This window comes from Cinclus cinclus, chromosome 7, assembly GCF_963662255.1.
Source record: "Cinclus cinclus chromosome 7, bCinCin1.1, whole genome shotgun sequence".
Classification (NCBI taxonomy): domain Eukaryota; kingdom Metazoa; phylum Chordata; class Aves; order Passeriformes; family Cinclidae; genus Cinclus; species Cinclus cinclus.
In genome coordinates, this window is record NC_085052.1 from 12,874,838 (window position 1) to 12,900,524 (window position 25,687).

At 59.9% G+C, this 25,687-nt stretch overlaps 4 protein-coding genes across 4 annotated transcripts; 3 read left to right on the forward strand and 1 right to left on the reverse strand.

Annotated features, from left to right (window-relative positions):
• Nucleotides 1–3,703: 3,703 nt before the first annotated feature.
• SEMA4G (semaphorin 4G) lies at nucleotides 3,704–10,678 on the forward strand. The gene is made up of 14 exons (XM_062496428.1): nucleotides 3,704–3,827; nucleotides 4,990–5,138; nucleotides 5,690–5,752; nucleotides 5,832–5,930; nucleotides 7,103–7,196; nucleotides 7,416–7,529; nucleotides 7,732–7,898; nucleotides 8,036–8,205; nucleotides 8,357–8,501; nucleotides 8,578–8,800; nucleotides 8,887–9,002; nucleotides 9,321–9,472; nucleotides 9,679–9,740; nucleotides 9,822–10,678. Exons 1-14 carry the CDS (start codon nucleotides 3,704–3,706, stop codon nucleotides 10,676–10,678), a joined length of 2,535 nt encoding a protein of 844 aa, XP_062352412.1.
• A 1,665-nt stretch (nucleotides 10,679–12,343) lies between these two features.
• Nucleotides 12,344–13,336, reverse strand: MRPL43 (mitochondrial ribosomal protein L43). The gene is made up of 3 exons (XM_062496448.1): nucleotides 13,195–13,336; nucleotides 12,749–12,861; nucleotides 12,344–12,567 (listed from the first exon to the last, which is right to left on the reverse strand). Exons 1-3 carry the CDS (start codon nucleotides 13,323–13,325, stop codon nucleotides 12,353–12,355), a joined length of 459 nt encoding a protein of 152 aa, XP_062352432.1. The 5' UTR covers nucleotides 13,326–13,336; the 3' UTR covers nucleotides 12,344–12,352.
• Nucleotides 13,337–13,544: 208 nt separating this feature from the next.
• On the forward strand, nucleotides 13,545–17,627 carry TWNK (twinkle mtDNA helicase). Its single transcript, XM_062496714.1, has 5 exons — nucleotides 13,545–14,805; nucleotides 15,312–15,552; nucleotides 16,196–16,303; nucleotides 16,638–16,779; nucleotides 17,373–17,627. Exons 1-5 carry the CDS (start codon nucleotides 13,545–13,547, stop codon nucleotides 17,625–17,627), a joined length of 2,007 nt encoding a protein of 668 aa, XP_062352698.1.
• Nucleotides 17,628–22,266: 4,639 nt separating this feature from the next.
• Nucleotides 22,267–25,112, forward strand: LZTS2 (leucine zipper tumor suppressor 2). Its single transcript, XM_062496648.1, has 4 exons — nucleotides 22,267–22,683; nucleotides 23,036–23,551; nucleotides 24,075–24,344; nucleotides 24,435–25,112. Exons 1-4 carry the CDS (start codon nucleotides 22,282–22,284, stop codon nucleotides 25,110–25,112), a joined length of 1,866 nt encoding a protein of 621 aa, XP_062352632.1. The 5' UTR covers nucleotides 22,267–22,281.
• Nucleotides 25,113–25,687: the final 575 nt, after the last annotated feature.

Here is a 25,687-nt window from a genome sequence, read left to right on the forward strand (position 1 = left end):
CATTGCATCTTTCTAACAGCTTGTGCTCCCAGGTTTTGCTGCCTTGTGACTTTGAGGACCATGGGGCAGTGGGAAGGGGCTCCTGTGCCCACAGAATGTCCTGTTGCAGTGGGTATTGAGGTGTGAGGCAGCTTTGGCTCATTTCTTTGGCCAGTTTCTTTGGCCAGATCCGGGTTGGTGAGAATGTGAAATTCACTCGTCAAAAGTTTTTTGTTCCTCCAGAGACGCTGGTCATGGGGATTTTAAGGAGGTGCCGACTGGGCCAGCCCGTTTGGGTGTGCTGTGCCGGCTGGCTGCCGGTGGGAGGCTGAGGCTGGCACAGTCATGCTCACACAGCTTCCGTCGTGACCCAGTAAACCCAGTCAGACCTGACCGGGGCTCGCTCGCTCCCCTGCATGCTCACCCACGCCCGCATGCCTCTGCTGCCCCACTGCTTTCCAGCACTCCCCGGGGACCAGCAGACACATCCCACTTTGTGAGAGACCGTACCTGCGTCTGGCCCGATGCTGGGAGCTGTGGCTGAAGCCCATAGGAGCACTGATAGCCAGTGGTAGGAGGGGTGGGCTTCTACCTCTGTGGATGTTACACATTGTGAGTAGAGCAGCTGGTTCCTGGCTTTGCCCCTCTCGGAGTGTCCGTCAGCTCTGTGACTGGGTCCTGCATCCACCATCCTGCTTCTTCAGCGTCGCTGGCTGCTGTGGGAGCTGAGGCTGGACTATCAGGTCCTATGTCAGCCCTCCTCGTGCTGGAAAGTAGGTGAGGTTCCCAGGGACTTGGAAACTCACTCCTGGGGATGGGGTGGGCTTTTCTAGGCCGTTTTTCTCTAGTTTCATTGGAGCTGCTGCTTTTCAGCCTCTTCCTATCCCCTTTTTGTTTCCCTCCCACAGAGAAAACTTCGCGGTGTTCCCATTCCCAGCTTTTTTCCACTTCTCATTGAAGTGCTGGACTCATGTAATCCACCTACCTCCAGCTCTAGAGGTGGGTCCCACAGATCAAGACCTCCTCTGCTTCCTGCCTGAGCCTTCAGCTTCACCCTGAGCTTAGAACTTGCGCCCTGACAAGGGGGAAGTGATGGGTTTGGAGGTATTTGGTGTGGCTGCAGACCAGGGTATTGACCTGACAGGAGCCAAGGATTGTTTCAGTTCCTTCTTGCTTTTTCTCCCCACCATAGGAATAAAAAAAAAATAAAAAAAAAAAATAGGGAAGTTTGGAACAGCCCTCATCGAGTAAAATATTAACTGGCTTTTACAGCGTAACTGATTAAGTGTTCTTTAGGACAAAGTTACATCTGATCTTGGGCAAAGGAGCCCTTGGAAATGGGTGTAGCTTCCCAGGAAAAAGCAGAAGAGCCCAGCCCTGACAGCATGGGAGGCTGCTCCCCTCTGCCCAGCCAGGAGCCCTGCACAACCTCATCTGAAGTTTGATTTATTTTTGTTTTCCCCCTGTACTGGCTCGGTGTGGATGATGGCTAAATGTTAGTGGGGGCTGGCTCGCAGCCCCGCCGGCCCTGTGATAAACACCATCCCTGCCGCCCTGCCCGCCCGCACTCCCGGTTCGGCTCGGCTCGGCTCGGGTCCCCGGCACGGCAGGAGCCAAGCCTCAGGCAAAGTTCAGGGCTTGTTTGTGCAGGGGAGATAAGGTGAGGACGCCCAGCAGCATGCAGGGCTGTTACTCATTTATGAGAGATCTTTGTTTGCCTTGTCGTAAGGAGGTTTCTCCTCCACTCTGCTTTTCCATCCCAGGCGCTGCAGCTCTTGTGGCTTGTGCACGATTCCAGACTCATGTCCCGACGTGGAAGCCTGGGGAAAAGTCTCCCTGTAACTTCCAGAGTGGGCCTGCTCCCACTGGCAGGATGGAGATCTGTCAGCATAGGGCTGGCCGGGGTGCTTTGGTGCTCCAGGTGTGATCCCACCACTTGCTTTGCCCAAAGCTTGGTGGGTTTGTCTCATGCTTGACATGGTACCACCAAAGCAAATTCTTTCTTCTTGATGTCCATCTGCACTCACCTGCCTTGCATCGCTGTGCTGCCATTCATGGCCAGACCCTCTGTCTGTATGGGGCTTGTCCTGGCAACAGGAGTGACGTGGAGTGAGCCTGCTCTGGGATCTGCTCCTCAAGGAACTCAGCCCTGCATGCAGCACCCTGCCTGCACCCAGGGTTGGATGCTCTTGAATGCTCTGTGCTGGTCTGGAGCCTGGGGAACAGTGGGGTAGCAGGGAGAAACATTTCCCATCTGCCTCGTTCCCGGAATGCTCTAGGGCAGCAGCCAGTGCAGGTGTGAGGTTTGTGTCTGAAACCTGTTGAAGGAACCAACACTGATGCAAGCTCCAGAAGTATGGCTGAATCCGCATCCAGCCCTTCACTTCTCCTTTTCAGTCCCAAAGCCCTTTTCACTTTTTACCTCCCCTCTTCCTGGGACTCTGCAAAGTATTTGCTTCAGGGAAATTGTCTGCAGTGAGCATGTTTGAGCAACTTCTCTACAGGGTCAGGTATTTTATATATATATATGTGAATGTATATATATATATATATATTTATAAACCTCTAAGCAAATACATAGGTGCTGGTTACTTAGGGGCAGCTCTCTGGCTCGGAGATACCCCGTCATCTTGTACCTCCTGAATTCCTGCAAGATAAGCTAGTGGCTTTGCTCAGTGCAGCTGGTAGAGGTGGAGGTTATTTGTGAGGGTTTGAATGCATGAAAGTGAGAGCCAAAGTAGATGTAGAGCTTCAAGGAAGCTTAGGATGAAAGAAACTGAAATCTCGTGGAAAAACACTGGGGGTGGGGGGGAAATTGTTTCTGCTTGAAAAGACTTGCTGAAGATTTCAAGCAGTTCCTGTATGGACTTTCCTTCACCTTACATCCCTGCATGCCTGAAGCATCCTTCCCAATACCTTAGTCCTCTGGAGTCTCAGAATTTCAGGGGGGGCAAAACTGGGGGCAAGTATCTTGCACAGCAGGACATGGTCAACTGGGCTTTTGAGGAGGACAGGATTTGGGCTCCCCAAGACTCTCACTGCTGCCATTCTTGCTGCAGCCACTCTGGGGAGTGGGTCTTGAGATACCCAAGTGTGCCAAGAGACTCAGAGGGGCTTGGCTCTGAGCCCGTTTTTCTGCTTTTGAGGGAAAAATGTGTCTGCTTTTTGGGCATGAAATGCGATGGGGGATCAGCTGGCTCTTCTGAACCGTAACTTTCAGTCAGGGGCATCTGCAGGAGCAGAAGGCTGGGAGTGAATGAGGGATGAACCCAGAGAAGACTTGGAGGAAAATGTACCTCCAAGCAGCTGACCCAAGTGCTCAGCAAGCAACTCTCTGCTGTGACAGAACGGTTGCTGACCTGGGGGGATTCTGCAGAAGGTCACTGTGTTCAAACTCCCCTCAATGCTCTGTGATGGCTGCAGGCTCCATGCCTTGTGCTCTGCCTTAGTTTCCTCTTTAGCAAATGAGGGTTTGTTTTTCCCTGAAGCCATCCCTGGTCTGAAGCTGTCCTGGGTAAAGCATCCATGTATGTATGCAGCTGGCTCCTGCCTGCTTGCTTGTGAGGTGCTGGGACAGCAGGAGTGTCTGACACAGTGCTCTGTGTTTCAGGAGGGTTTGGTGGCCAGCCCTGTCCCAGAGTGCTGGAGAGACCGTGCCAAGGATTGGCTGCACCGGCCCGGCGGCGGCAGCTGAGGCAGCTGCCCTTGCCAAGGGAGCAGGAAGATGAGTGGAGGTCCAGCACATCTCCTGACAACTCTCTTCATGGCAGCAGCAGCCCTGGGCTACCCATCACGGCACTCTGCCACCGACCTGGATGCCACCCCCAGGATGACAGTCACCTTTGATGGTAAGGGGGTGTGGGTCCTGGTGCTGGGAGTGAGGTTTGGGATTTTGCTGTCACTGGCCTTGGTGCATTGTGACTGCATCTAGTCTTTGCCACTCCCCTGGAGCAGGGGGCTTAGTATGGGGGGGTGGCTACACGGGGGCCTCTGATGCCCTGGGCTCCAGAAATCAGAGCTCACATGGCTGTCTGGTATTGGGTGCCCCAAAGAAGCAAGCCTGGCAAAATCATCTCCTCAAAAGCCAGAGGGGGACAAGGATGTACAGGGACCCAGCCCTGACCAACCCCTGGCCCTGCCCAGCAGCCACTGGAGGATGTCCTGAGCTGGGCATCACACCTGGGCTGGGATCTCATGGCCCAAATAGTCTGCAGGAAACTTTATTCCATTATTTTCTCTGATTGCCACTGGGCTCTTGACCTGCAGCCTCTGTGGTGTCAGAGAGCCCAGCAGTGTCCTTGTCCTTTGGGGATCCACATGGCATCACTGACCTCATTAGTGAGGCTCAGCTCAGCAATCGATGGTGGGAGAGTTTCATTAGCAGCTGAGGTGCCCTTTTCTCACTAGGCAATGCCTCTTTTTTGGGAAGGGCAGGGATTCATTCCTTTTCCAGCTGCCTACAGGGTCCTGTGCCTCATAGAATTTTCACTTCCTGCTGATCCCTCTGGCTAGGGCTGAGTCCTACCTTGCACTTCTCAGCACCCCAAATTGGATGGTTTCATTGGCTTGGTGGGCAGGAGCACTCAGTCATACTGCAAAATCACTCCCCTTGTATGATAGTTTTAGTTATGTTTTTTTTATCCTTCCCTTTGGGCTGGCTGGGCTCAGTTCAGAGCCAGGGACACTGCTGGCATGTTTCTGCTTTCTTCAGCAATTTCCCAAACAACATGGTAGGTCCGTGCCCAGCACAGTCATTGCAGCTCCCACCCCTGAACTGTGCTTTAATTAGTGTAGAGAAATTCCCTCTGTGAGCCTGAGCCAAATTAGTGCCTTTTGCCTTTTACCAAACCTCCTCCCTTCCTTTCCTCCTGCTGTCACCCAGCACTGTCTGCCTGATAACCTCAGTAAGAGCCATCCCACCCACGTCCAGCTCCATTTTCTTGTTTTTTTCCCAGTGGCTCGCGCTGTGCCTGCCCCGGGGTCCCCTTCAGCCCCCTGTTCCCTTTGCAGAGCTGTCAGGAGTCCGGCGCTTCAACGCGCACACCCTCAACTACAGCACCCTGCTGCTGGAGGACGACCGGGGCATCCTCTACGTGGGCGCCAGGGGAGCCATCTTCGCCCTCAACTCCAGTGACGTGGCCGACGGCTCCCACCACACGGTGAGCCCGGCCTCTGCCCCTGGTTGTTCTCTCCTGTCCCACGCTGTCCAGTCTCCATCCAAATCATGGCCTCTCTATCCCTGCTCAACCTCCTCCTCACCGTCTCAGGTCTTGCCTGGAGGTGATGTCTCCAAGTCTGTCTCAAGGTCCCCTGTGGACACCTGGTCCTTCTCTCCAGGCAGGCAGCATGGGGACAGCGATGGGAGACATCCCCAAGCTCAGAGCTGTCTGCTTTAGGGACACCCCAGCAGAATGAGGGGCTGGGAGGGAATCACACTTTTTTGCTCTCCCAGGGAAGGGTATCCCAAAATCCTCCAGGCTCCTGCAGCGCTCTGGGAGGTCTGCCCATTGGTTGGGGTGTGGGACCACTCTTACCCCAGGCTGGTGGGATGTGTGCAGGGTGCTGTCTTGTGCTCTGAGCAACTATCCCTCCCTAAATAAATAGGGATTTTATCGTCTCTGATGGCTCTGATGAAAGCTGGAACTTGCAGTGACAGGGGGACCATGCAGCAATGGGGGTCACGCAGTAGCAGTCTCTCTTCCCCTTGCAGATCCACTGGGAAGCCTCCCCAGAGAAGCAGATGGACTGCCTGCAAAAGGGCAAAAACAACAAGGTAGAGCCGCTGGGTGGGTGCCAGGGAGGGGCTGTCCCCCCTTTCCCCAGCTTTTAATGCCTGGGCTCCCCCTCTGCAGACCGAGTGCTTCAATCATGTGCGGTTCCTGCAGCGGCTGAACAGCACCCACCTCTATGCCTGTGGGACCTACGCCTTCCACCCGCTCTGTGCTGCCATCGTGAGTACGGCTCACCCACAGCTGCCACCTATCCCCTGCCACTGTGTCACCCTGGAGAGCTGCAGCCCCTGTCCTCTCCCACCACCTCAACCCACAGCCCCACTCCCTTTCTACCACTGTCCCTGCCCCTCCCTGGCTCATGGTGGGGGTGAGTGACTCCCAGGCTGAGGTGAGTAGATTTAAGGATGTGGCCACCATAATGCGGATGCCTTAAGTCCACACCCCAGCGCTGGGGTTGTACTCTGACCCCAAACAAGAGGGCTGGGGTTGGACCAATGCCATTGGGGACACATGTGGGCTCAGCAGGATGGGATGCACCAGCCCTGGACCTGGCTTCCAGTGCCTACTGTTGCAGAATTCCCCCCCAGAGGAGGGGCTGCAGAGTGGCAGGTGATATGCATGCCCAGGGAAGGGTGACAGGGGCAGGACTGACTCAGCAGCCCCTCCTCAGGAATTTCCTGTGCCAGTCTGAGAGTCCCCACATGGTTGTGACTCATGGCAGAGTGTCCAAGACCAGCCTTGTTTTACTGGCAGTGGGACTTTCACCCTCTTTCAGTGGTTCCTTGAGTCAACGGACACTCAATTGCCATTTGCCGACCTCCCCTCCTGAGCTGGGGGGAAAAGGGGCCCTGAGACCATGTCTGCAGTGTGGCCAGGGAGCCCTGGAGAGGCTGTGCCTGTTCCCATGGCTGTGCTGCTGGTCCGGTTTGGCCATCGCACACACTGGAAGCTGGGGGGAGGAGCTGCCAAGCTGGAAGGGCCCTGTCATTATTTGACATGCTTTGAACTACAAAACCCAAAGAAAGTAACTCCTGCTATGACATGGACAGCACCTGAGGGGACCCCAGGCTGACTGAGCAACATCTGCCGACTGGGCACTCTCTGGGAATATTGGCTGCATTGTTTGGCTCTTGCCCAGTGCTCTTGCAATGCCTAGCTGGGGCTCCCCTTCCTACCAGAGCTCTCTACCCAATCTTGGCTGGGGGCTATGGCTGGCTGTGTGGTCTCTGACCAGCTGGGGGGTGCTGGGGGGGGGGGTTGTCTTACTTGGACAACGGGATGGCTGTGGGCATCACTTCATCCCTGCCAGCAGCCTGTGCAGAGAGCCTGAGGCTGGCAGGTGAGGTGGGTCTATTCCCTCCTGTCTAACCTGATTCCCTGTCCCCCTCAAGGATGCCAACAGGTTCATGTTGCCGTCCCACTTTGAGGAAGGCAAGGAGAAATGCCCATATGACCCTGCCCGTGGCTACACCGGCCTCATTGTGGGTAAGCAGCACCTTTCCAGGGCTGGTGGGGACATGTGGCCACTGACCATGGCCCCATCCCCAACACCCAGTTGGGGTGCCAGCTACGTGAGTTCCATGTGCAGAGGACTTAGCAGATCAGGACTTGGTCCTCTCCCCACTTGTCTGCCTGGGGCATGGGGATGCTGTGGGGCTGTCCTCAGGCTGCAGGGCCATGCTGATGGACACCTGCCCTGTACAGATGGAGGCTTGTACACAGCAACACGCTACGAGTTTCGGAGCCTCCCTGACATTCGGAGGAACCTGCACCAGCGGCCACTGAAAACAGAGGAGTCCCCGCTGCACTGGCTGAATGGTGAGATGTCACTATCCCACCCCTGTCCTGTGGCTGGCGTTACTGGCTGTGGGACACTGTGCATTGCCCTGGAGATTGTGGACCAGGTGTTGGGTGTGGCTCTGGAGTCCTGTGTGGTTGGCTATGAGAAGGAACTTAGGCAGGGAGGGATTCCCCCTTCTGTGTTGGTCTCTAATCACCACCTCTTGCTCCGTGTCCCCAGACGCTGAGTTTGTGACCTCTGTGCTGGTCCGGGAGAGCAAGGACAGCCCTGTGGGTGATGACGATAAAATCTACTACTTCTTCATGGAGCGGGCAGGAGAGGAGACCACGTCCTTCTTTGACAAGAGTCAGGCGGCCCGAGTGGCCCGGGTGGCCCGTGTCTGCAAGGTAGGCATGTTCCCAGCCACAGAGAGCCCAGCACTGCTCCTGTTGGGGCGGGGGCAGCAAACCTCCACCTGTGCAAAGACTGAGGCACAGGCGGAGGGGAATTAACACCCTCAGAAATGCTCTTTGCACCCTCCCAGAGTGATGTGGGGGGGAAGAAGATTCTGCAGCGCAAGTGGACGTCCTTTATGAAGGCACGCCTGGTCTGCTACATCCCCTACTATGAGGTGCTGCGCAGTGTCTGCAGCCTGGATGGGGGTGGCTGGGCCAGCACTGTCTTCTATGCCACCTTCACACTCTCAACACAGTGGTGAGTGGGCCAGCGGCCAAAATGAGTCTGCAGCACCAGGGGAGCCAGTGATGCTCAAGGGGATGTGCAGGCAGATGCTGAGCACCTGGGGGTGCGCTGGTTGGGAGTACCCATGTATCTGCCTAGGCTTAGGTGAGGTTCTGCTCCTCAGGAGGACCATGGAGGCCTCGGCTGTGTGCCGCTACAACATCTCGGCAGTGCAGCGTGCCTTTGAGGGCCCCTACATGGAGTACCAGGACTGGGCTCACAAATGGTCCCGCTACGACGGTGCAGTGCCCGAGCCCCGGCCTGGCTCTGTGAGTGCCTAGGAGTGCAGAGCAGGGGGGCATGGGGCAGCCACCTTCCTCTCTGACCCCTGTTTTCCCTGGGCAGTGCATCACAGACCACTCCCGCAGGAAGGGCTACAACTCCTCACAGGACCTGCCCAACAGTGTCCTGGACTTTGTCAAGCTGCACCCGCTCATGTTTGAGGAGGTGAAGCCAGCTGGCGGGGAGCCGCTCCTGGTGAAGAAGAACGTGGTGTACAGCCAGCTGGCTGTAGACAGGGTGATGGCCCTGGATGGCCGCTCCTATGATGTGCTCTTCATGGGGACAGGTGAGTGTGAGATGAGTTTGACAGGCCTCTGCTGGGCAAAGGGCACACTTCACATTCCCTCCTGAATTCCCTGCTCTGCTCTCCAGGGGATGGCTGGATCCACAAGGCTGTGGTGGTGAACTCTGGCATCCACATTGTGGAGGAGGTGCAGGTGTTCAGGGACCTGCAGCCTGTGGAGAGCCTGGTGATCTCCCATATCCAGGTGAGGGGTGGAACAAGTAGGGGGACACCACACACATGGCATGCTTGAGCTGTGAAGCTGCCATTGTGCTGTTTAGGGTGACATGACTCCTGGGTCACCCCAGCCCGGGATGTGTGCTGGAGCCCAAGAGGGTAGCCTGGGGAAACGAACTAGCCTGGCCATCAGCACTGACTGGGAGCTGGGGGCCCTTCTCATGCACAGCCATGAAGGGAGAGCTCTGCTGTGGGGCTGGGGGGTGGATCTCTGGGCACCATGGGGCACTCCACAGCCCAACAGCATCATGCCAGATCTATACTGAGCCAGCCTTTTCCCCCACAGAGGAGCCTGTATGTAGGGGCAGCCAGTGGGATCGTGCAGGTGCCCCTGGCCTCCTGCAGCAGGTACGCCTCCTGCTATGACTGCATCCTTGCCCGGGACCCCTACTGTGTCTGGGACGGCAGGGCATGCCGCACCATCGCCACCAGAGACAGGTAGGGATGGGTTGCCCGTCCCCAGATGGGTCCCCGTGAACCTTTCACTTGCCCCATCCCATGCGGTTTCATGTGACCCCGTGGCACAGTCACCCCAGAGCCAACCTCAAAGGTCTGGCATGTGACAGTGGGTCTCCTGGTGGCCATGACCCCTGTAAGGGTGGGCTCAGCCAAGGCTGTATGGCTGAGCCGCCCATGCTTTGCAGCACAGGGCTGGTGCAGGACATTCAAAGTGGCAACAAGGGATGCTGGAGCATCTTTGGACGAGGTGAGTGTCTGCTGCCTCTCAGGACCATGAGGATGCTGGTGTCCAGCATCCTTTAGAATGTCTGAGAGAGGTGCAAAGCAGTGCGTATCCCCACAGGCTCCCTGCCCTGGAAGAATCGGACGGTGCTGCAGGGGGATGATGTGCTGCTGCCCTGCGACCAGCGCTCCAACCTGGCCCGAGCCGTGTGGCTGCTGAACGGCAGCGAAGTGCAGGGCATGGGGCAGGACCGGCTGCGTGTGGGGGTGGATGGGCTGCTGGTGATGAGCACGCTGCCCCAGCACAGTGGCGAGTACCGCTGCTACGGGGAGGAGCAGGGGCTCCGGACACTGTTGGCTACCTACAGCCTCACCGTGCTGCCCGAGCTGCCCCGCAGCCCTACAGCTGCCCCATCACCCCACGCTGCCAGCCAGGCGACCAATGACATGAAGGTGGCTTACATTTCCACCATCGTCACCTTGGTGGTGCTCTGCACTGTGCTCAGCACCATCCTCCTGTACATGTCCTGCCTGGAGAAGCGCAAGGGCAAGTATGTGCTAGGGGAGCCACGGCCAGCCAGCGTGGAGCTGCAGACTGTCTCAGCCAACTGCCTGCGCAAGGGCCCCCGGGAGGAGGAGGAGGAAGACCTCACTTACCCCGATGGCTGCCTGCGGATCATCCCTGGCGAGGCACCCACAGCTGCTACCTCCCCAGTCAAAGAGCTGCCGGTTGCCGTACCCCCACTGCCACCCCCGCTGCCAGCTGAGCTCACCAATGGCGTGGGGGCTCTGCCCAGTGTCCTCCGCAAGATGAATGGCAACAGCTACATGTTGCTGCAGCAGCAGGAGGAGCCACTGGCCTCTCCACTCTACAGTGCATCTTTCACTGAGGAGCTCAGCAAAATTCTGGAGAAGCGAAAACACACGCAACTGGTGGAAAAGCTGGACGAGAGCTCTGTGTAGGGGCTGGGGAGGGGGGTCCTGCCAGTGGGACCCTCCTCCCCTCCAGCCCCTTCTCCCACCCTCTGCCAGCAGTGTTACAAGACTCAGGCAAAACTACCTCCTTGATGGCAGAGCTGGGCCGGGCCCAGCTTTTCATTCCTTTACCTTTTCACTCACTTTTGAGAACTTGCTGTACAGAAAAAAAAAGGAAAAAGTATCTATTTAAATTTGGAGCTCTATTTATATATAAAAACTCACTGACGGTGGCCACGAGCTGGAGAAAGGAGCTGGCACCTGGCTGAAGGTGGACACTATGGGGAGGGAGAGTTTTTGTCTGTTCATCCAGGTGGGAGAGAGACGCTGTTGTGGATGTGTGGACTTGGCCAGCCCTGCTGGGCGTCCCTTGGCACAGAGGAGCTGAATAGCTGCTGAGAGGTGGGTGAAGAACATGAAGGGGGGCTGAGGGCTGACATACTGTGCCTGTGCCTCTCACAGGGCACAGGATCCCTTCCCGATGTAGGGCTGGCAAGTTTTTCCCCAGCTGCCAGCCCTCGGGCAGGAGAGGCGCTCTGGACACATCTCACATTGTGAGAGGTGGTCTCGGTGGCTTCCAGCCCCTGCCCGCTGTCCCATGTCTGCCCCCTCAGGGTCTCCTCTCTGGGAGAGGATGGTTTGGCGAGGGACAAGAGATAGGGCAAGAAGCTGATGTCCTGAATACCCTGGAGCAGCTGGCGAAGAGGCCACAGGTGAAATATGGGGCTGGGTACCCTAGGGAGGTGGTACCCCCAGGGCCTCCAACCATGACACGGCTCTGCTCCCTTTCCCCAGGGCACTGGATGCAGCAGCAGCAGCAAGATGCACTGGCAGCAGGACTGGCAGCCACCACTGTGCCCTACAGCATGACAAGGGACCGGTGAACCATCCACATGCCCCCGATGTCTGCAGTGGCCCTGTAGCTCCAAGCACAAAGTGTTTCTGCCCTCCTGTGCAGTGCTATTGGTGAACTGGGGTTCAGGCACAGCCCTGTCACCCGTGGGAAAACACGTGGGCAGGCAAGTGTCCTCACACAGTGAGGAAGAACCTTGGACAAGGGCTTGCCTCCCTCTGGAGCCTTCTCGTCGTCTTCATGGCACTTTCCAGGAGCAGCCATGGTCGCTAAATACTCCCAACTGTTTCTGCTTCTGCCACCTCCTGGGGGAACCTGACATGGGGGTGACAAAAGCATCTCATGCTCCAGTGACAGTGTGGTGACGCTGGAGAAGCTGGGGAGGGACAGACCTACGGGTGTCCACATCCTCTCCCATGTTCCTTTATTGTACCTCCATGATCAGGACATTGCCAAGGGCTCAGCCCTGCAGGGGAGACAAGAGAGATGGGTGACAACCCCCAGGGTCCCTCATGAGCTACAGCTCAGGTCTCCTATTCCAGGAGAGTGAGGCTTACTAGGAAAAGGCAAGAGTTGCACACTCTGCCACCCTGCCCCTGCCCTTGTTTTTGCTGCAAGAAGGGGGCGTGAGCCACCCCCAAGACCACTCCCAACCCCCCCCAAGAAGGGGCATCACTCTGTGTCTAGCACTCGTCATGCACAGCACCACATTCCCCCCAGCAATAAAAATGGCTCTGTCTGGACGCGGTGTAGTAGTGTCCCTCTAAAGGCAGGAGAAATGGATGCAGAGATGTGGGGTGGAGGAGGCTTTACTGGGGCTGCAGGCGTGGGCCCTGGACAGTGAGGATGGAGGGTTTATTGGTGAGGGGATGCCACTGGCCCTGGACACTGGGGTTGTCAGTGTGGAAGGGCTTGCGGATGCGGATGATGTCCAGGCCGGACTGGTTGGCCAGCTTGGTGGCCAGCTGCACGATCTCCTCACTCGTCTTGCTGGCGATGAGCTCCTCCCGCACCGTCCCGTTCACTGCAGCAGAGCGAGGGGGTCAGGCCGGGATTCCCCCCATGCTGCTCCCTCCGCGGGGCAGCTGCGGCTCCCCCATCCCACAGCAGCTGCCCCACCACCATCTGCACCGGGCAGAGGTACTATAGAGCCGGGGCAGGGAGACCCCGGTCCCCGTCCCCTCCCCAAAACCCCCAGCACTCACAGTACTCGGCCCGCAGCACCGGGGCCGGGCCCGGGCCCGAGTGGGGGCTCACGTAAAGGACGACATCGGGGTGCTGCCGGGCGAAGTCCTGTGCCGCCTCCTCCACGAACTGCCTGGGGGCCAGAGGGGACCCTCAGCCCTAGCCGGGCCAGAGAAGGGACGAACGGCCCCAGCCGCTGGACTAGGGTCGCCGTCCGCCCGTGCCGGGCCCACGGGAGGGGTCACAGCGCAGAATTTGGGGTGATGCCCCCGGTGCCGCCTTCCAGCTCCTGCCTCCTCTCGCAGGAGGTTGGGGGTCCCACCCCGCCGCTGCCGTGTGATCAGGGACAGCAGCACTGTCCCTTCCCCACGCTGACAGGCGCACGGGAAGACTCGGCCTGCCAGTTAAGGGGTCACCAGGCTCCCCCCGCCCCATCCCCGCAGTCGGGCGGTGCCTCCGGCGGTACCTGGCGCCGCGGGCGTCGGCCGCGGTGGGGCTGAAGAGGAGCTGCAGGCGCTGGAGCTGCCGCACGTAGCGGCCCACGCCGTTGTGCAGCACGGCGGTCAGGAACCGGCTGGGCGACCCGCGGCCCGTCATGGCTGCGCGCTCACCCGGAGCCGGAACCGGCGGGAGGGGCGGGACGGGGCGGCCCCGGCCCCGCCGGGAAGTGACGCGCCGGGAGCGGGACGGGCGATGGCGGTGTCCGTGCGGACCCACGTGGGGGCTGCGGCCTGAGCGGCTCTGCGGGGCCGGGGGCCGCGGGGGAGCCGCCCATGCGGAGCGGCGGCAGCGCGGGCGGGTGCCAGGGCGGTCAGGATGGCGCTGGTGCCGCTGAGGCCCGGCAGAGCCGCCAGCCGCCTCCTGCCGCTGCTGTGCGGGGGGGCCAGGAGCAAAGGAGCCTCGATGAGCCCCGGGGCGCCGGGCCGCCTCGGCCAGCGGCGCTACAAGAAGGACGTGCTGCCCTCCCCCGACGGGCCCGCGCCCTCCGTCTCCATCACCGAGATCCGGCAGTATCTGCGGGCGCAGGAGATCCCCTTCCACGATGGGTACAGCTGCCTGCACACCCCTAGTCTCTTCACCGGCGACCGCGGAGACCAGCCGCTGTCCGCCAATGCCCCGTTCACGCTTTTCATTGACAAAACCACGGGCAGTTTCCTGTGCACAGCCACTCTGGCCGAGGGCACCTGGCAGGACTTCCAGGCTAACGTGGAAATGCGGCACCGTGGCATTACCCCTATTCCCCCTGCCAGCTCGGAGGAGATGGAGGAGGAAATGCGACAGGCTCGCGAGGATGCCCGCTGCATCTGGGAACGGGCTCTGCCGCTCTGGGAGCTGCTGGATGAGAAGGAAACCAAGGAGACCAAGGCTTTGTTTGGTATCTCCCAGGTGTCAGATACCACCTTAAAGCGCTTCGGTGTGCGTTATCTGAGGACTGCCAGGTCTCTCGTTTTCCCCTGGTTTAGCCCTCAAGATGCGACCCTGAAGGGCCTGAAGCTCGTGAGGGTGGAGAAAAAGGGGGGCACGATAACTTACGTGGAAGAGACTTTACCCCGCTTCGAGTCCTATCGCAATCTTTTTGGGCTGTCCCTGATTGGCCGCCGAGACACAGAACTGGTCTTAACTGGGTGGGAGCTGGATGCCCTGGCCTTGCACCAAGCTGCAGGAGTGGCCAGCGTGGCCCTGCCTCGGGGGGCCAGCTGTCTGCCTCCCACCCTTCTCCCCTACCTGGAGCAGTTCAAGCGCATCACGCTGTGGCTCGGCGAGGACTTGCGCTCCTGGGAAGCTGCCAAGCTCTTTGCTCGCAAGCTGAGCCTCAAGCGCTGCTCTCTGGTGCGCCCTGGCAGCCTGCAACCCCGACCCTTGGAGGCTCTGAACCAGGGCCTGAACGTCACAAAAATCCTGCGTTCTGCCCTGCTGGCTAGCCACAAATCCATCATCTCCTTCCGGCAGCTGCGTGAGGAGGTGTTCGGGGAGCTGGTCAACACTGAGCAGGTGTCTGGCGTCAAGTGGACACGTTTCCCCGAGCTCAACAAGCTCCTCAAAGGGCACCGCAGAGGGGAGCTCACCATCTTCACAGGTAATCGGCACAATGACTGGTGGACAAGGTGAGAAAAGGGGTCTTTGGTGGCTTCACCCTCCTGGGAGTGGTGCTTCACGAATCTTTCAGGTCTCTTTCCGCTCAAGGCTTTTGCTAAGCCTGTCTTGCAAGTGTGTGAGAGGCTGGGGTGCATTCCTCAGGTCGGTGGGACCGTACATGCCAATGTGGTGAAGGGCTCCCTGCCTGGGGCAGTGTAGGAAGTCCTGGGCTGTCCCTTACCCCTGCTCCCACCTGCCACCCTGAGCCCTCCCTGTGCTCACCCCGGTCACTGGGACCTGTGGGGACCCATGAGCTGTGGAAGGCCATGCCCAAGCACCCAGGTGTGTAGTGTGGCACAAGAAGTCTGTTTATGCTGTGAGTTTTGCAGATGGGCTTCTGTTACCCTGCTCCCTGGCGCTTCCACCTCCAAACAACCCTCCCAGCACAATCAGGATGGGTCAGATCATCTCTCCCAGCTAATTCTCCTGTTGTTGTCCTTGTACCAGGCCCAACGGGCAGTGGGAAGACCACGTTTATCAGTGAGTATGCACTGGACCTGTGCATGCAGGGCGTGTGCACGCTGTGGGGCAGCTTTGAGATCAACAACGTCCGCCTGGCCAAAATCATGCTGACGCAGTTTGCTGGTCGGCGCCTGGAGGACCAGCTGGAACTGTACGATGAGTGGGCTGATCGCTTCGAGGAGCTCCCGCTCTACTTCATGACCTTCCATGGCCAGCAGAACATCAAGTATGGTCCTGCACCTCCATTCCCAGTGGCATTTACCCCTCACGGCATGTGCTGCAGGGCCTTGGGGAGCTGGGGCTCTTCCCCCGCAGTGAGTCACAGATTTGGGGCTGGCAGGAGATTTGATACTGTTCAAGTCCCAGGGTTGGTGTGTGGGGACTGTGTGGCCAACCACCTGTGTTCCTCCTGTCACGGGGACTCTCACAGACACTCTCTGGGGTGGGGTTGAAGGAGGGGACTTGACCCTCTGCTGCTCTGAAGCCAGCCCGTGCCCATGGCAGGACATGTCCCTTCACACCCTGCTTACCTGCAGTGCTGTTGTTGGCTGAAGAGGGAGGACAGGCAGCTCCATCTCCTTTTATTCATCAGGCACTGTGGCACCTGTATGCATCCCTATATGCCCTGAGGATCCCTGTGGGCTGGGGGCATTGCAGGGCAATGGGACTGTGTGGGCAGCAGCTGAGTCCTTCTGATCCCAACTATCTTTACTTGGGGGATGGGCTGTTATACAGTGGGGGAGATGCTGAGGTGGGATGTGCCCAGGTCCCATCAGGACCCAGCCTTTCTCTGCATCCCTTTGCCTGGCTCAGCTTCCCATCCCTACCTCCACTGATTGCTGGAGCTGATCCTGATCTCCCCTGCTCAGGACAGTGATTGACACCATGCAGCATGCAGTCTACATGTATGACATCACCCACGTGATCGTTGACAATCTCCAGTTCATGATGGGACACGAGCACTTCTCTGTGGACAGGTACCCTTCACCAGTCTGACCCTTCCTCTGCCACACTCATGGCTGGAGTTGTCCCTGTCAGGTGTCATGCCAGGAACTGGGGACCGACACAGGGTGTCGCCTTTACTCCTGTCTGGCCACCCTGTTTCATTAAAGGGCAACTAGTGCCCTAGGGAGGAAGAGGTGGGAAGGGGTGAGCAGGTTACCAGCCATCCTTGCCATGCCACATCCCTCTTCCTGTGTGGGCTTGTTTGCCTCATGTTCCTGGGTGGTTTCTGCTGTGGGGATCAACACCTTGCTGCCCCCTGCCACTGTGCAATGCCACCCCCTGACCCCATTCTTGCTGCTGTGGCAGGCTTGCTGCCCAGGACTACATCGTTGGTGCCTTCCGCAAGTTTGCCACAGACAACACGTGCCACATCACCCTGATCATCCATCCTCGCAAAGAGGATGATGAGAAAGAGCTGCAGACAGCCTCCATCTTCGGTTCTGCCAAGGTGAGCTGGGCCAGGGTAGCTCTTCCTGACCCTTTGGCACTGTGTATTCCCAGAAAGGAGCTAGTACATGCTGGGCTGCCATCAGCACCCTGGATCATCACTGGAGACTTACAAGGTGTGGGACATCTCCCAGAGTCCTGATGCAGGCAGAGAGCAAACCCATTGTCAGCTAAAGCTCTGTTGGGGCTTTAGGTGCAGTTAATTAATACTGACTGAGTGGAATGTAGTAGGACATAATTAAAGTGGGAGTTAGGGAGGGTGTGGGGATGGGCTCTCTTGAGTATTCTCAAGTGACCACTATTCTGTGATGCTGACCAGACCTGCAGTAGTGGGCAGGAGGTGCTTTCTATGCACAGCCCTCCTATGATCCCATTTCCCCGGGGTGGGCTGTGGTGCAGGATGTACCTGGTGTGTCACTAGATGTTCCAGAGGAACACAAGGGGTTGGTGCTGGGGAAATGCTGGAGTTGCTGTGGCCTGGGGTGTCCTGTAATAGAGTTTAAAGGAGCTGGGCAAGTGTTTTTGAGCATCTCTGAGGTCTGTCACTCTGGCAGCATTCCTGGCACCCTCCTGGAGATGTTTTCTTCTCCCCAGGCCAGCCAGGAGGCCGACAACGTCCTCATCCTGCAGGACCGTAAGCTGGTGACAGGGCCAGGGAAGCGCTACCTGCAGGTGTCCAAGAATCGCTTTGACGGGGACGTGGGTATCTTCCCACTGGAGTTCAGCAAGGCCTCGCTCTCCTTCTCGTCTTCCAAAAGCAAGGTCAGGCTGAAGAAAGTGAAGGAGGAGAAGGAGATTTCAGCCAACAAAATCGTGGAGGGAGGCTCAGGAGCCTCCAAGAAGCCATGAGCCCAGGAGATCTCATCCTCAGTTCATCTGGAGGAATAGATACCAGGTCTGGCAGCCCAAGGCTGGAATATGCCAGCTCCTCTTCCCTGGAAGCATCTCCCATGAACCTCTGTGGCCCTTTCTCCTGCATGAACAAACCTTTTGACCACCAGCACAGTGTCTCTGAGATGGGGAGCCACCATGAGAGGAGGAGTGGTCTCATGCTAACAAAGAGTGGCTGGGAAAGGTGCTTTGACAAGCACTGGCTGCTCTGTGTTGGTGCTGAGTGCTGGGAACGTGGGAGGAGTGGAGGCACAGAGTAAGATGGATGATGGTGAGGCTGATCTGCAGGTTGAGGACTTTGGTATCTCTGGACGTGGAGCAGGTTGTTAAATTGTGTCTGAAATGGAGCTGAAATCCTGAGCTGTGGCTAGGTGGGGGGGATTGTGGGGACAGCTATGCAAAGGGACACATAGAAACCCCCCTGTCACAAATGGGGTCTGTGGGCTCAATCCTGCATGGGATGCAGCCAGCAAGGAAAAGATGGTGAAGGAAAGTGTGGGAGACTGTGGATGGCTCATGTTCTGGGGTGGGAGCAGGTGTTACATGGAACTTGCTGGTTCTACCCACTCAGCTGACACCTGACCTAGCTCCCTTTGCTCAGGGTCTCCCAAGCCCCTTTCTCTGGGGGGCATCACCAGCAATAAAACCATGTAGGGAACAGTCCTGCCTTGCTCTGCTGGGTTTGGGGGTGGGGCACTGCGATCCCCCCTGCCCTCAGGGCTGAGGGCAGCAAATACTGTGACCTGACTAATCCTTGCCATGGTAGGAAGTGTCCATGGCTGGATCTTGGTCTAATCCCTTTGATTTTTTTTTTTCCCTTTCTAGTTTTAATAAAGCATAAATATGAGTGCCTTTTCTGTCTCTGTGACTGGAGTGCCCTGGGTCTGGGTAGGGTACCCTGGCCAGGGAGGACATGGCCCCCTGATGATGTCCCTGCTGTGCTGAGCATCCTGCCCCAGCCCTGGCACACTGAATTATTACCAGCCTCCATGCTGGGAATAGTTTCAACCTGAGCCATAATGAGGGCCCAGAGCAGGCAGATGGTACACACCCAGCCCCGGGTTTCCGGGGTGCACCAGCTTGCCTGGAGAGCACCCTTGAGTGCTGTCAGTGCAGGTGTGAGCACCCACAGGTAGGACGAGGGTGGTGGCAGAGGAGGGTTCTGGGGAAACAGAGGTAAGGCAGGGGGGAGTGGAGTTGGGTCAGAGTTCACATGGTGGTGTGGGTGGGGGCTACGGGTTTTGCCCCTCAACCCAAGGGTCCCCTCCATCTAACTGGCTTCCATTTTAGCCAGTCTAGTTCAGGCGAAGTGCTGTCATGGGGCTCTAAAGTGGAAATAAGGCAGTGGGATAGTTCAGTGCCCCATCTCCCACCAACCCCTCCATGGGTCCCAGAGGGGGTAAAGAAGCCTGAGCCTGTGGGGGGGGGGGGGGGGCGGGGGCCTTGGCTGATCCCAGACCCTGGGGAGCAGGTGGTTTTTTGAGGGTTTATTTTATTCTCCTTTTGTCCCCAGTTTGGGTCTCCACTAAAGGCTGGAGGGTGATGTCAAGCGGGGCAGAGGTCCACAGGCCCCGTAGCAGGGTGCTGGGCTCGCCAAATAATTCCGAAGGGGGCGTAATCTAGAGGGTTTTTCATCTCAGAGGGTTAGGGACACTTTGGGGCTGCAGAGCCCTGAGACGAGGAGCTTGGCTGGGGGAGAGAAGGGGATGAGCTCCGGGAATCCCTCGGAATGGCCGTGACTGGGAATGTACCGGGCGGGAGTGCCCCCCGTGTCCCGGCCCCGGCCCCTGCCCGGGGGGCGTGGCCTCGCGCGGGGGCGGCCTCGCGGGGGGGGCGTGGCTGTGAGGGGCGGGGCCTGTTCGGGGCGGGGCCGGGGCGCGGCGCGGAGCGGGAGGCGGCGGCGGGGCCGCGGTGAGTGCGGGGGCCGGGCCGGGGGCGCCCGGGGGTCCCGCGGCGCCGGCGGGGCGCGGGGGCGCTCCGGGGAGTTGGGTGGCAGGGTGCTTTGGGGGAGCTGCCGGTGCTTGGAGTGTTGTGGGGCCGGGTCCCCCACGGCCCATTTGGGGAGAGTCCGGGGGCTGGGGGGGCAGCGGCGGCCCTGGAGCTCCGTGCGGTGCTTTGGGGATATTTCAGGGACACTTCGGGACGGTCCTGCGAATGCAGAGGCCCAGGGACTCAGTGTGGTAGTTGAGGGGGTCGCGGGGCACTTCAGGGGCGAGCTATGGGGCAGAGCAGGCCTAGGCTGCTGTGGGGCACTTTGAGGATGTTTTGGAGCACTTTGGGGTGGTTTAGGAGCACTTTAGGGACGGTGTAGTGCAGTAGAGGCCCAGGAGCGCCGTGAAGCATTTTAGGGGTGTCGTGGGGAACTTTGGGGATGGTTTAGGGCAGTGTGGGGGAGCTGTAGGGCAGTGGGGCCCTCGGGCACCATGGGGGCAGTTCAGGGTGCTGTGGGGTTGGGATGGGTGGAAGCACCGTGGGACAGGCTTGGCGCTCTGGGGCTTGGTGGGGCAGCGGAAGGTGGGTGGGTGGGAGGGCGGGGGGGGACGCTAGGGGGCAAGGGGGGCAGCATCATCGAGGGAACCTCAGGATGCCGGGGGCCTGGAGAGGGGCACAGCCGGGCATGGATGGTGTCCGTCCCACATGTGCTGGATACGTGGGGAGGGACGGGGGCTGGCCCTGATTCCCCCTGCCCTGGAGTGGCCCTGCGATACCGTCGAGGCACGGGGGTCCCCGATGCCCCGGAATACCCACAGCAGCTCAGGGTGGGATCTGTCCGAGCAGGGACCTAGTGTTCCCTTGCCATTTAGGGGTCGGAACGGTGGGATCCGGCAACGCTGTGTTCCGGCCGGAGTGGCTGTAAGTGACGCCACCCCAGTTGGTGACTGGTTTTACTGGGTGGCTGGAGGCCGGACTGGGCACTCCCTCCCTCCGCGGGCGGCGGTGGGACCCTCTCGGCAGGCCGGGGGCTGGGGGGAGGGAGAAGATGGAGTCTGTTCCCACCGCCTGCCTGGCGCGGCCCCAGCAGTGACCGTGTCCCCTCCGGGCTGTGCAGGGACCCCCTGTCCCCAGGGCTGTCCGTCCCCTTGACCTGCACATCCATCCTGGGGGAGTTTAGCTGGGGTGGGGTACTGTGTCTTGACTGGCTGGGCGGGGGGGGGGGGGACGACACACATTAGATGTCCCTTCGTTGTTCCTGATCCCTGATTCCTGTTCCTCTGGCAGCAGCAGGTCCCCAGTGGCGGGCTCTTGTCCCCACCACACTTCCCGGGGTGACCGCAGCCCACCCTGAGTGCCAGGAGCAGCGCACCCGCCGCCGGGCTCCCCTGCCACCCTCAGTGCCACGCTGGCACCACCTGCCTTGGCCCTGCCGGCTAGGGGACTTGGAGGGGAGGGGGCAGCGGGGAGCACGGGGGACCCTGCCACCCTTCAGCCCCCTGACACTCTCCTCTTCCTCCTTCCCGCTTCAGGGGCCGGCGGAGCCCTGTTCACGGTGCGGGGGCCCGAGAGGACCGGACGGATGGGCAGCGGCTGGCGAGGTGAGCGGAGCTGTGGAGGGGGGGATCCCCCACCTGCCCACCAAAGGGTATCTCGAGCACGGTGTGAGGTCACGGTGCCTGGGGATGGCACGTGCCGGTGGGGGTGACGGTGGCGGGGGGGGCTGGTTCGCCGGCATCTCTCCCCTGCTCGCCCCTCCCCGGGCTCTGGCAGGCGGATTGATTTCAGGTGACAGCTCGTCGGGCGAGACCGTGCGGGCAGCGCCACCCCCCCGCCCGCGCCCTGTGCCAGCGGCAGCCATGTGCGAGATGCGATGAGGCAGCCGGGGATGGATCCGGCCCGTCGGCTGGCGCCCGTCACGCGGGCGTATGGTGTGGGTTTGGGGCAGGGGGAGTCACAGCAGAGACCGGCAGAGCCCCCCCAGCTGGAGGGGGAGGGAACAAGCCTCCGTGTGTTGGGGCCGGGAAAGAGCCTGGTGCCCACCTGGCAGCTTCCCCCATAGTAGCCCTCTCCAGGGAAACCTGTGCCCCACTGTGGATGGTTTGAGGTGGAAAGCAGGCTCTGTGGTGTCACTGCTGAGAGCTGGGGGCTGTGGGGCAGAGGAGGTGGCTGACCCTGGTGTGTGGGGCTGTCCTCAGCTCTCCGTGAGGCTGCACTGGTAGATGCCCATGGGGCAGACAGGCGGGCAGGTTGCCTGTGAGCCAGCTCTCTGCAGGCCTCTCGGGATTCGCCTCCAGTCCTGGCACACTTCCCATGGCAGGGTCACACCAGGGCACGGCATGAGGCAGGACTGCATCGCCACTGCCCTACAATGCCACCAGCACCCCACAGCCCCTGACAGCCCCAGGCTGCTCCATTGGGGTACTGAGGCCAACTTGGGTTTTGCTAGTACCACTCCCCCCACCTAATGCTGGTTTTGGTCTGGTTCTTTTGGCATCTCCTTCTGTCCTGGGGCCAACCTTCACCTATAAGATTGGGTATGGTGACTGGGGACCTGGGGATGGCCCTGTGCCCAGTTGGGTGGATGGTGGGGCACTGTTGTCAGTGTCCATGGCTAATACCCTGTCTCCCTTGCCCGCAGGCTTCCCAGGCGCCCCTGCCCACCGGGGGCCCCCCTGCCATGGCCATCGTGCAGACGCTGCCAGTGCCCCTTGAGACTGCTGCTGAGGGGGCCACACAGCTCCACACCACCACCTGCTCACCCCCTGCCACCATGGGCAGCGTGGGCAGCCTCCTGCCCGTCCGGCCTCACCACGACTGCACAAGTGATGGGGACCCCTCCACTGCCTCCTTCTGCAAGCAGGAGGGGCTACTCCGGGCCACTCCTGAGGAGCCCCGTGTGTCTGTGCCCGGTGTCACCCACTCATACGCCAATGGGGGCTTCTGCAGTGACTGGCTTGATGCCTCCTCTCCTGCCAGCGCCTGTAGCGACTCAGATGATCTCCGTGATGACCAAGCACCAAGTGATCACCTTCAGGGTCCACCCCCCAAGCTTGTACCTGTCTCTGGCAAGCTGGAAGAGGTGGGGGGGGGGGGGCAGCAGCATGGTGGGTGGGTGTGTGCTGCAGTCTTGATTTTACACCTTGTGCCACACTGGGGCTGTTGGCTCAGTTATGTGAAATGGCGTCATATGGCCACATTTCTGGTGTCCCTGGGGAAGTGGCAATCCCTGTGCTCTTAATCATGCCAAGGGTGTTTGGGGAGCTCACCTGGACACGCATGGAAAGGCGATGGAGTGGGTGGTGACTGGCCTCTGTCTCCTTTGGGCTGTGAAGGCATCAGGCTGGGGGCACCCACTGTAACATTCTTAGGCAGCCCTTTTTGGGGCTAATGGGTCCTCCCCAACCCCTCACTCTCCCCTCTTTTCCTGGCAGAATGTGGAGAAGACCCTGATCCGCCCCATGGCCTTCAAGCCAGTGGTATCGAAGCTTCGGAATGCCCAGCCAGGCACGCGCCTGGGACTCTCGGAGAGCCAGGTGAATCTCACCCACTTGCTGGGTGCTGAGAAGCCTGGCTCTCTGAGCTGCCGTGCCAGCACCCTCTCAGACTCAGGGCGCAACTCCCTCTCCAGCCTGCCCACCTACAGCACGGGCTGCAGCCAGCACCCAGAGGTGGGTGCCCTGCCAACCACCCCTCATGGCCCCCTCGACCCTCTGGGGAGCTGCCGTCCCTCCAACTCGGACAGCGGGCGCTCATCCTCCAGCAAGAGCACGGGCTCACTGAGTGGCCGGGGCCGGCCTTCCTCGGAGAGTGGCTCCTGCGGGCGCTCTCCGCTGCCTGGAGAGGAGGCCATGCTCGTGCGGGAGCTGGAGGACAAGCTGCGGGAGAGGGAGGCCGAGCTACGGCTCCTGCGTGACAGCCTGGATGAAAATGAGGTGGCCATCTGCCAGGTATGTCCCTGGTGTCTGCATGTCCTCTACCTCTCTCTCTCCCTGGAGACAGGTGTGGACATACCCTCTTGTTGGGAGTAGGGACTCACTTTGGGGACCCATTACAGACCCTTGAAGGGGGATACTTCTTCCTGTAGGTCTGGGTATGTGGGTTTTTCCCACCTGTTGGGTGGTCCATGTAGGGGGAGCCCTGTATGGCCCATGGGGCCAGTTGTACAGACTGGGGTGCCTTATCTTGGGGTGCCCTTTTTTGAATGAGCCTGGGACCTGTGGCTTCTCCCTGCTTGTGATGGAGCTGGAGGAGCCCTATAGGCTTTGGGGGTGCTAACACAGGGGGCCCAATCATGTGGAAGGATAGGTGAGCATGAGGAGGTGTGTACCACCACATCACACTCTTCCTGGACTCTTCCTCCATCTGGGTGAGATGTGCTGCCCTCTCCTTGTGATGCTGATCTTGGAGGTGGCAGGTGAAGTGGGAGGGTACCGTGCTACCCTCCCAGCACCTGTGCATCCCCTGGCCCAGGTGTTTGAGGAGAAGCAGCGTCGGTGTGAGCAGGAGCTGGAGGGGCTGCGGCAGCGCTGTGCAGCCCAGGCGCGGCAGGCGGCCCATGCAGCACATCGAGGGCAGCAGGTCCTGCAGCTCCAGGTGCTGCAGCTGCAGCAGGAGAAGAAACAGCTGCAGGAGGACTTGACCCAGCTGCTGCAGGAGCATGAGCTGCTGGAGCATCGCTGTGCCTCCTTCCAGCGGGAGCGCACCGAGTTGGCACCCCGGCTGGAGGAGACCAAGTGGGAGGTGAGTCACCCAGCAGCGCCAGGCATGTAAGGGGGTGCAGGTTGTGGCTGGGGGGTCCTGACCAACATCTGAACCCCGTCGTCCCCACAGGTGTGCCAGAAGTCGGGGGAGATCTCTCTGCTGAAGCAGCAGCTGAAGGAAGCGCAGGCAGAGCTGGCGCAGCGGGGCGCTGAGCTGCTGGGGCTGCGGGGTCAGCTGCGGGAGGCACGGGCGCAGCTGCAGGCAGGCGAGCGGCGGGCGCAGGGGCTGCAGGAGGCTGCCCGCCTCAAGGCACTGGAGCTGGAGGTCTGCGCCAATGAACTGCAGCGCCGCAAGAGCGAGGCCGACCTCTTCCGTGCCAAAGCCAGCCGGCTCGAGCAGGAGGTGATGGGGCTGCGGGAAGCTGCCCGTGGGCGATGCCCACCAGGCACCGCTGAAGGTTGCCCCCCACCTGGTGAAGGATGCCCCTCAGCCAGCGAGGATCTCCGGGGCAGTGTGGGGCTGCGGCGGCAGCTGGAGCGGCTGCGTGCGGAGGTGGCCCTGGAGCGACGGCGTGGGCAAGAGCAGCGGGATGCCTTCGAGCAAGAACGTGGCACGTGGCAGGGCGAGAAGGAGCGGGTCATCCGCTACCAGAAGCAGCTGCAGTACAGCTACATCCAGATGTACCGGCGCAACCGGCGGCTCGAGCAGCGGCTCCAGCAGCTCCGGCTTCAGGGCGAGGACCCCCTGCCTGAGCCCTGTGATCCACCTGACCCACCATTTGAGGAGATAACAGCCACCGAGATCTGAGATGCTGCCTACCCTTGCCCCATGCTTGGAGGGCTGAAGGGGCCTCCAACCCCTATGATTTTGGGAGCCGTGGGGATGTGGGTGGCCCCTGCTCTCCCCCAGCTCTGAAAACTGCTGCCACTGTGAAGGGGTAGGGTAGAACACAGGTGCTGCCCCCTCCCCAGTGTTGAGATCTTGGGGCAAGGGTGTATCAGTCCCCACAGTGAGGGGTGCCTGTGAAATGTGGGGTCAGGTGGGTTCTGAGTCCTGGCCTTGGGGCCGCCCGGAACTGGTTTCTGCTGATCCTCTTAGCTCCTGGGGATTAGCCGCACTGGCTTCAGCCAGGGTCACCTTGGGCAGGGGGAGGGCTGACTCATCCCCTCCCTCTCATCCCTGCTGGCACTGTCACCCAGTCACTTGGCATGTGCCCTGTCTCTGCCCATGCCAGCCTCCCTCATGCCCCTTTGTGTGTTTGTCAGGGAATTTGTTTCTGTGCCATTTTAAATAACTCTATTTTTATAGGACCTACCAAAACATATCACCCTCTCCCAGCTCACACCTCACCAGTCTGTGCCCCCCTCACCCCTGCCACAGGG

Excerpts from the sequence above, each read along its gene's own strand:
- MRPL43 (XM_062496448.1), bottom strand. The coding sequence starts at position 13,325 with ATGACGGGCCGCGGGTCGCCCAGCCGGTTCCTGACCGCCGTGCTGCAC. Across the intron at positions 12,862-13,194 it reads GCCGACGCCCGCGGCGCCAG|GCAGTTCGTGGAGGAGGCGG; the intron begins GTACCGCCGGAG and ends TCTGGCCCCCAG. Across the intron at positions 12,568-12,748 it reads GGTGCTGCGGGCCGAGTACT|TGAACGGGACGGTGCGGGAG; the intron begins GTGAGTGCTGGG and ends GCTCTGCTGCAG.
- LZTS2 (XM_062496648.1), top strand. The coding sequence starts at position 22,282 with ATGGCCATCGTGCAGACGCTGCCAGTGCCCCTTGAGACTGCTGCTGAG. Across the intron at positions 23,552-24,074 it reads ATGAGGTGGCCATCTGCCAG|GTGTTTGAGGAGAAGCAGCG; the intron begins GTATGTCCCTGG and ends CCCCTGGCCCAG. Across the intron at positions 24,345-24,434 it reads TGGAGGAGACCAAGTGGGAG|GTGTGCCAGAAGTCGGGGGA; the intron begins GTGAGTCACCCA and ends TCGTCCCCACAG.
- TWNK (XM_062496714.1), top strand. The coding sequence starts at position 13,545 with ATGGCGCTGGTGCCGCTGAGGCCCGGCAGAGCCGCCAGCCGCCTCCTG. Across the intron at positions 14,806-15,311 it reads GGAGCTCACCATCTTCACAG|GCCCAACGGGCAGTGGGAAG; the intron begins GTAATCGGCACA and ends TCCTTGTACCAG. Across the intron at positions 16,304-16,637 it reads GAGCACTTCTCTGTGGACAG|GCTTGCTGCCCAGGACTACA; the intron begins GTACCCTTCACC and ends CTGCTGTGGCAG.
- SEMA4G (XM_062496428.1), top strand. The coding sequence starts at position 3,704 with ATGAGTGGAGGTCCAGCACATCTCCTGACAACTCTCTTCATGGCAGCA. Across the intron at positions 5,753-5,831 it reads AAAAGGGCAAAAACAACAAG|ACCGAGTGCTTCAATCATGT; the intron begins GTAGAGCCGCTG and ends CCCCCTCTGCAG. Across the intron at positions 5,931-7,102 it reads ACCCGCTCTGTGCTGCCATC|GATGCCAACAGGTTCATGTT; the intron begins GTGAGTACGGCT and ends GTCCCCCTCAAG.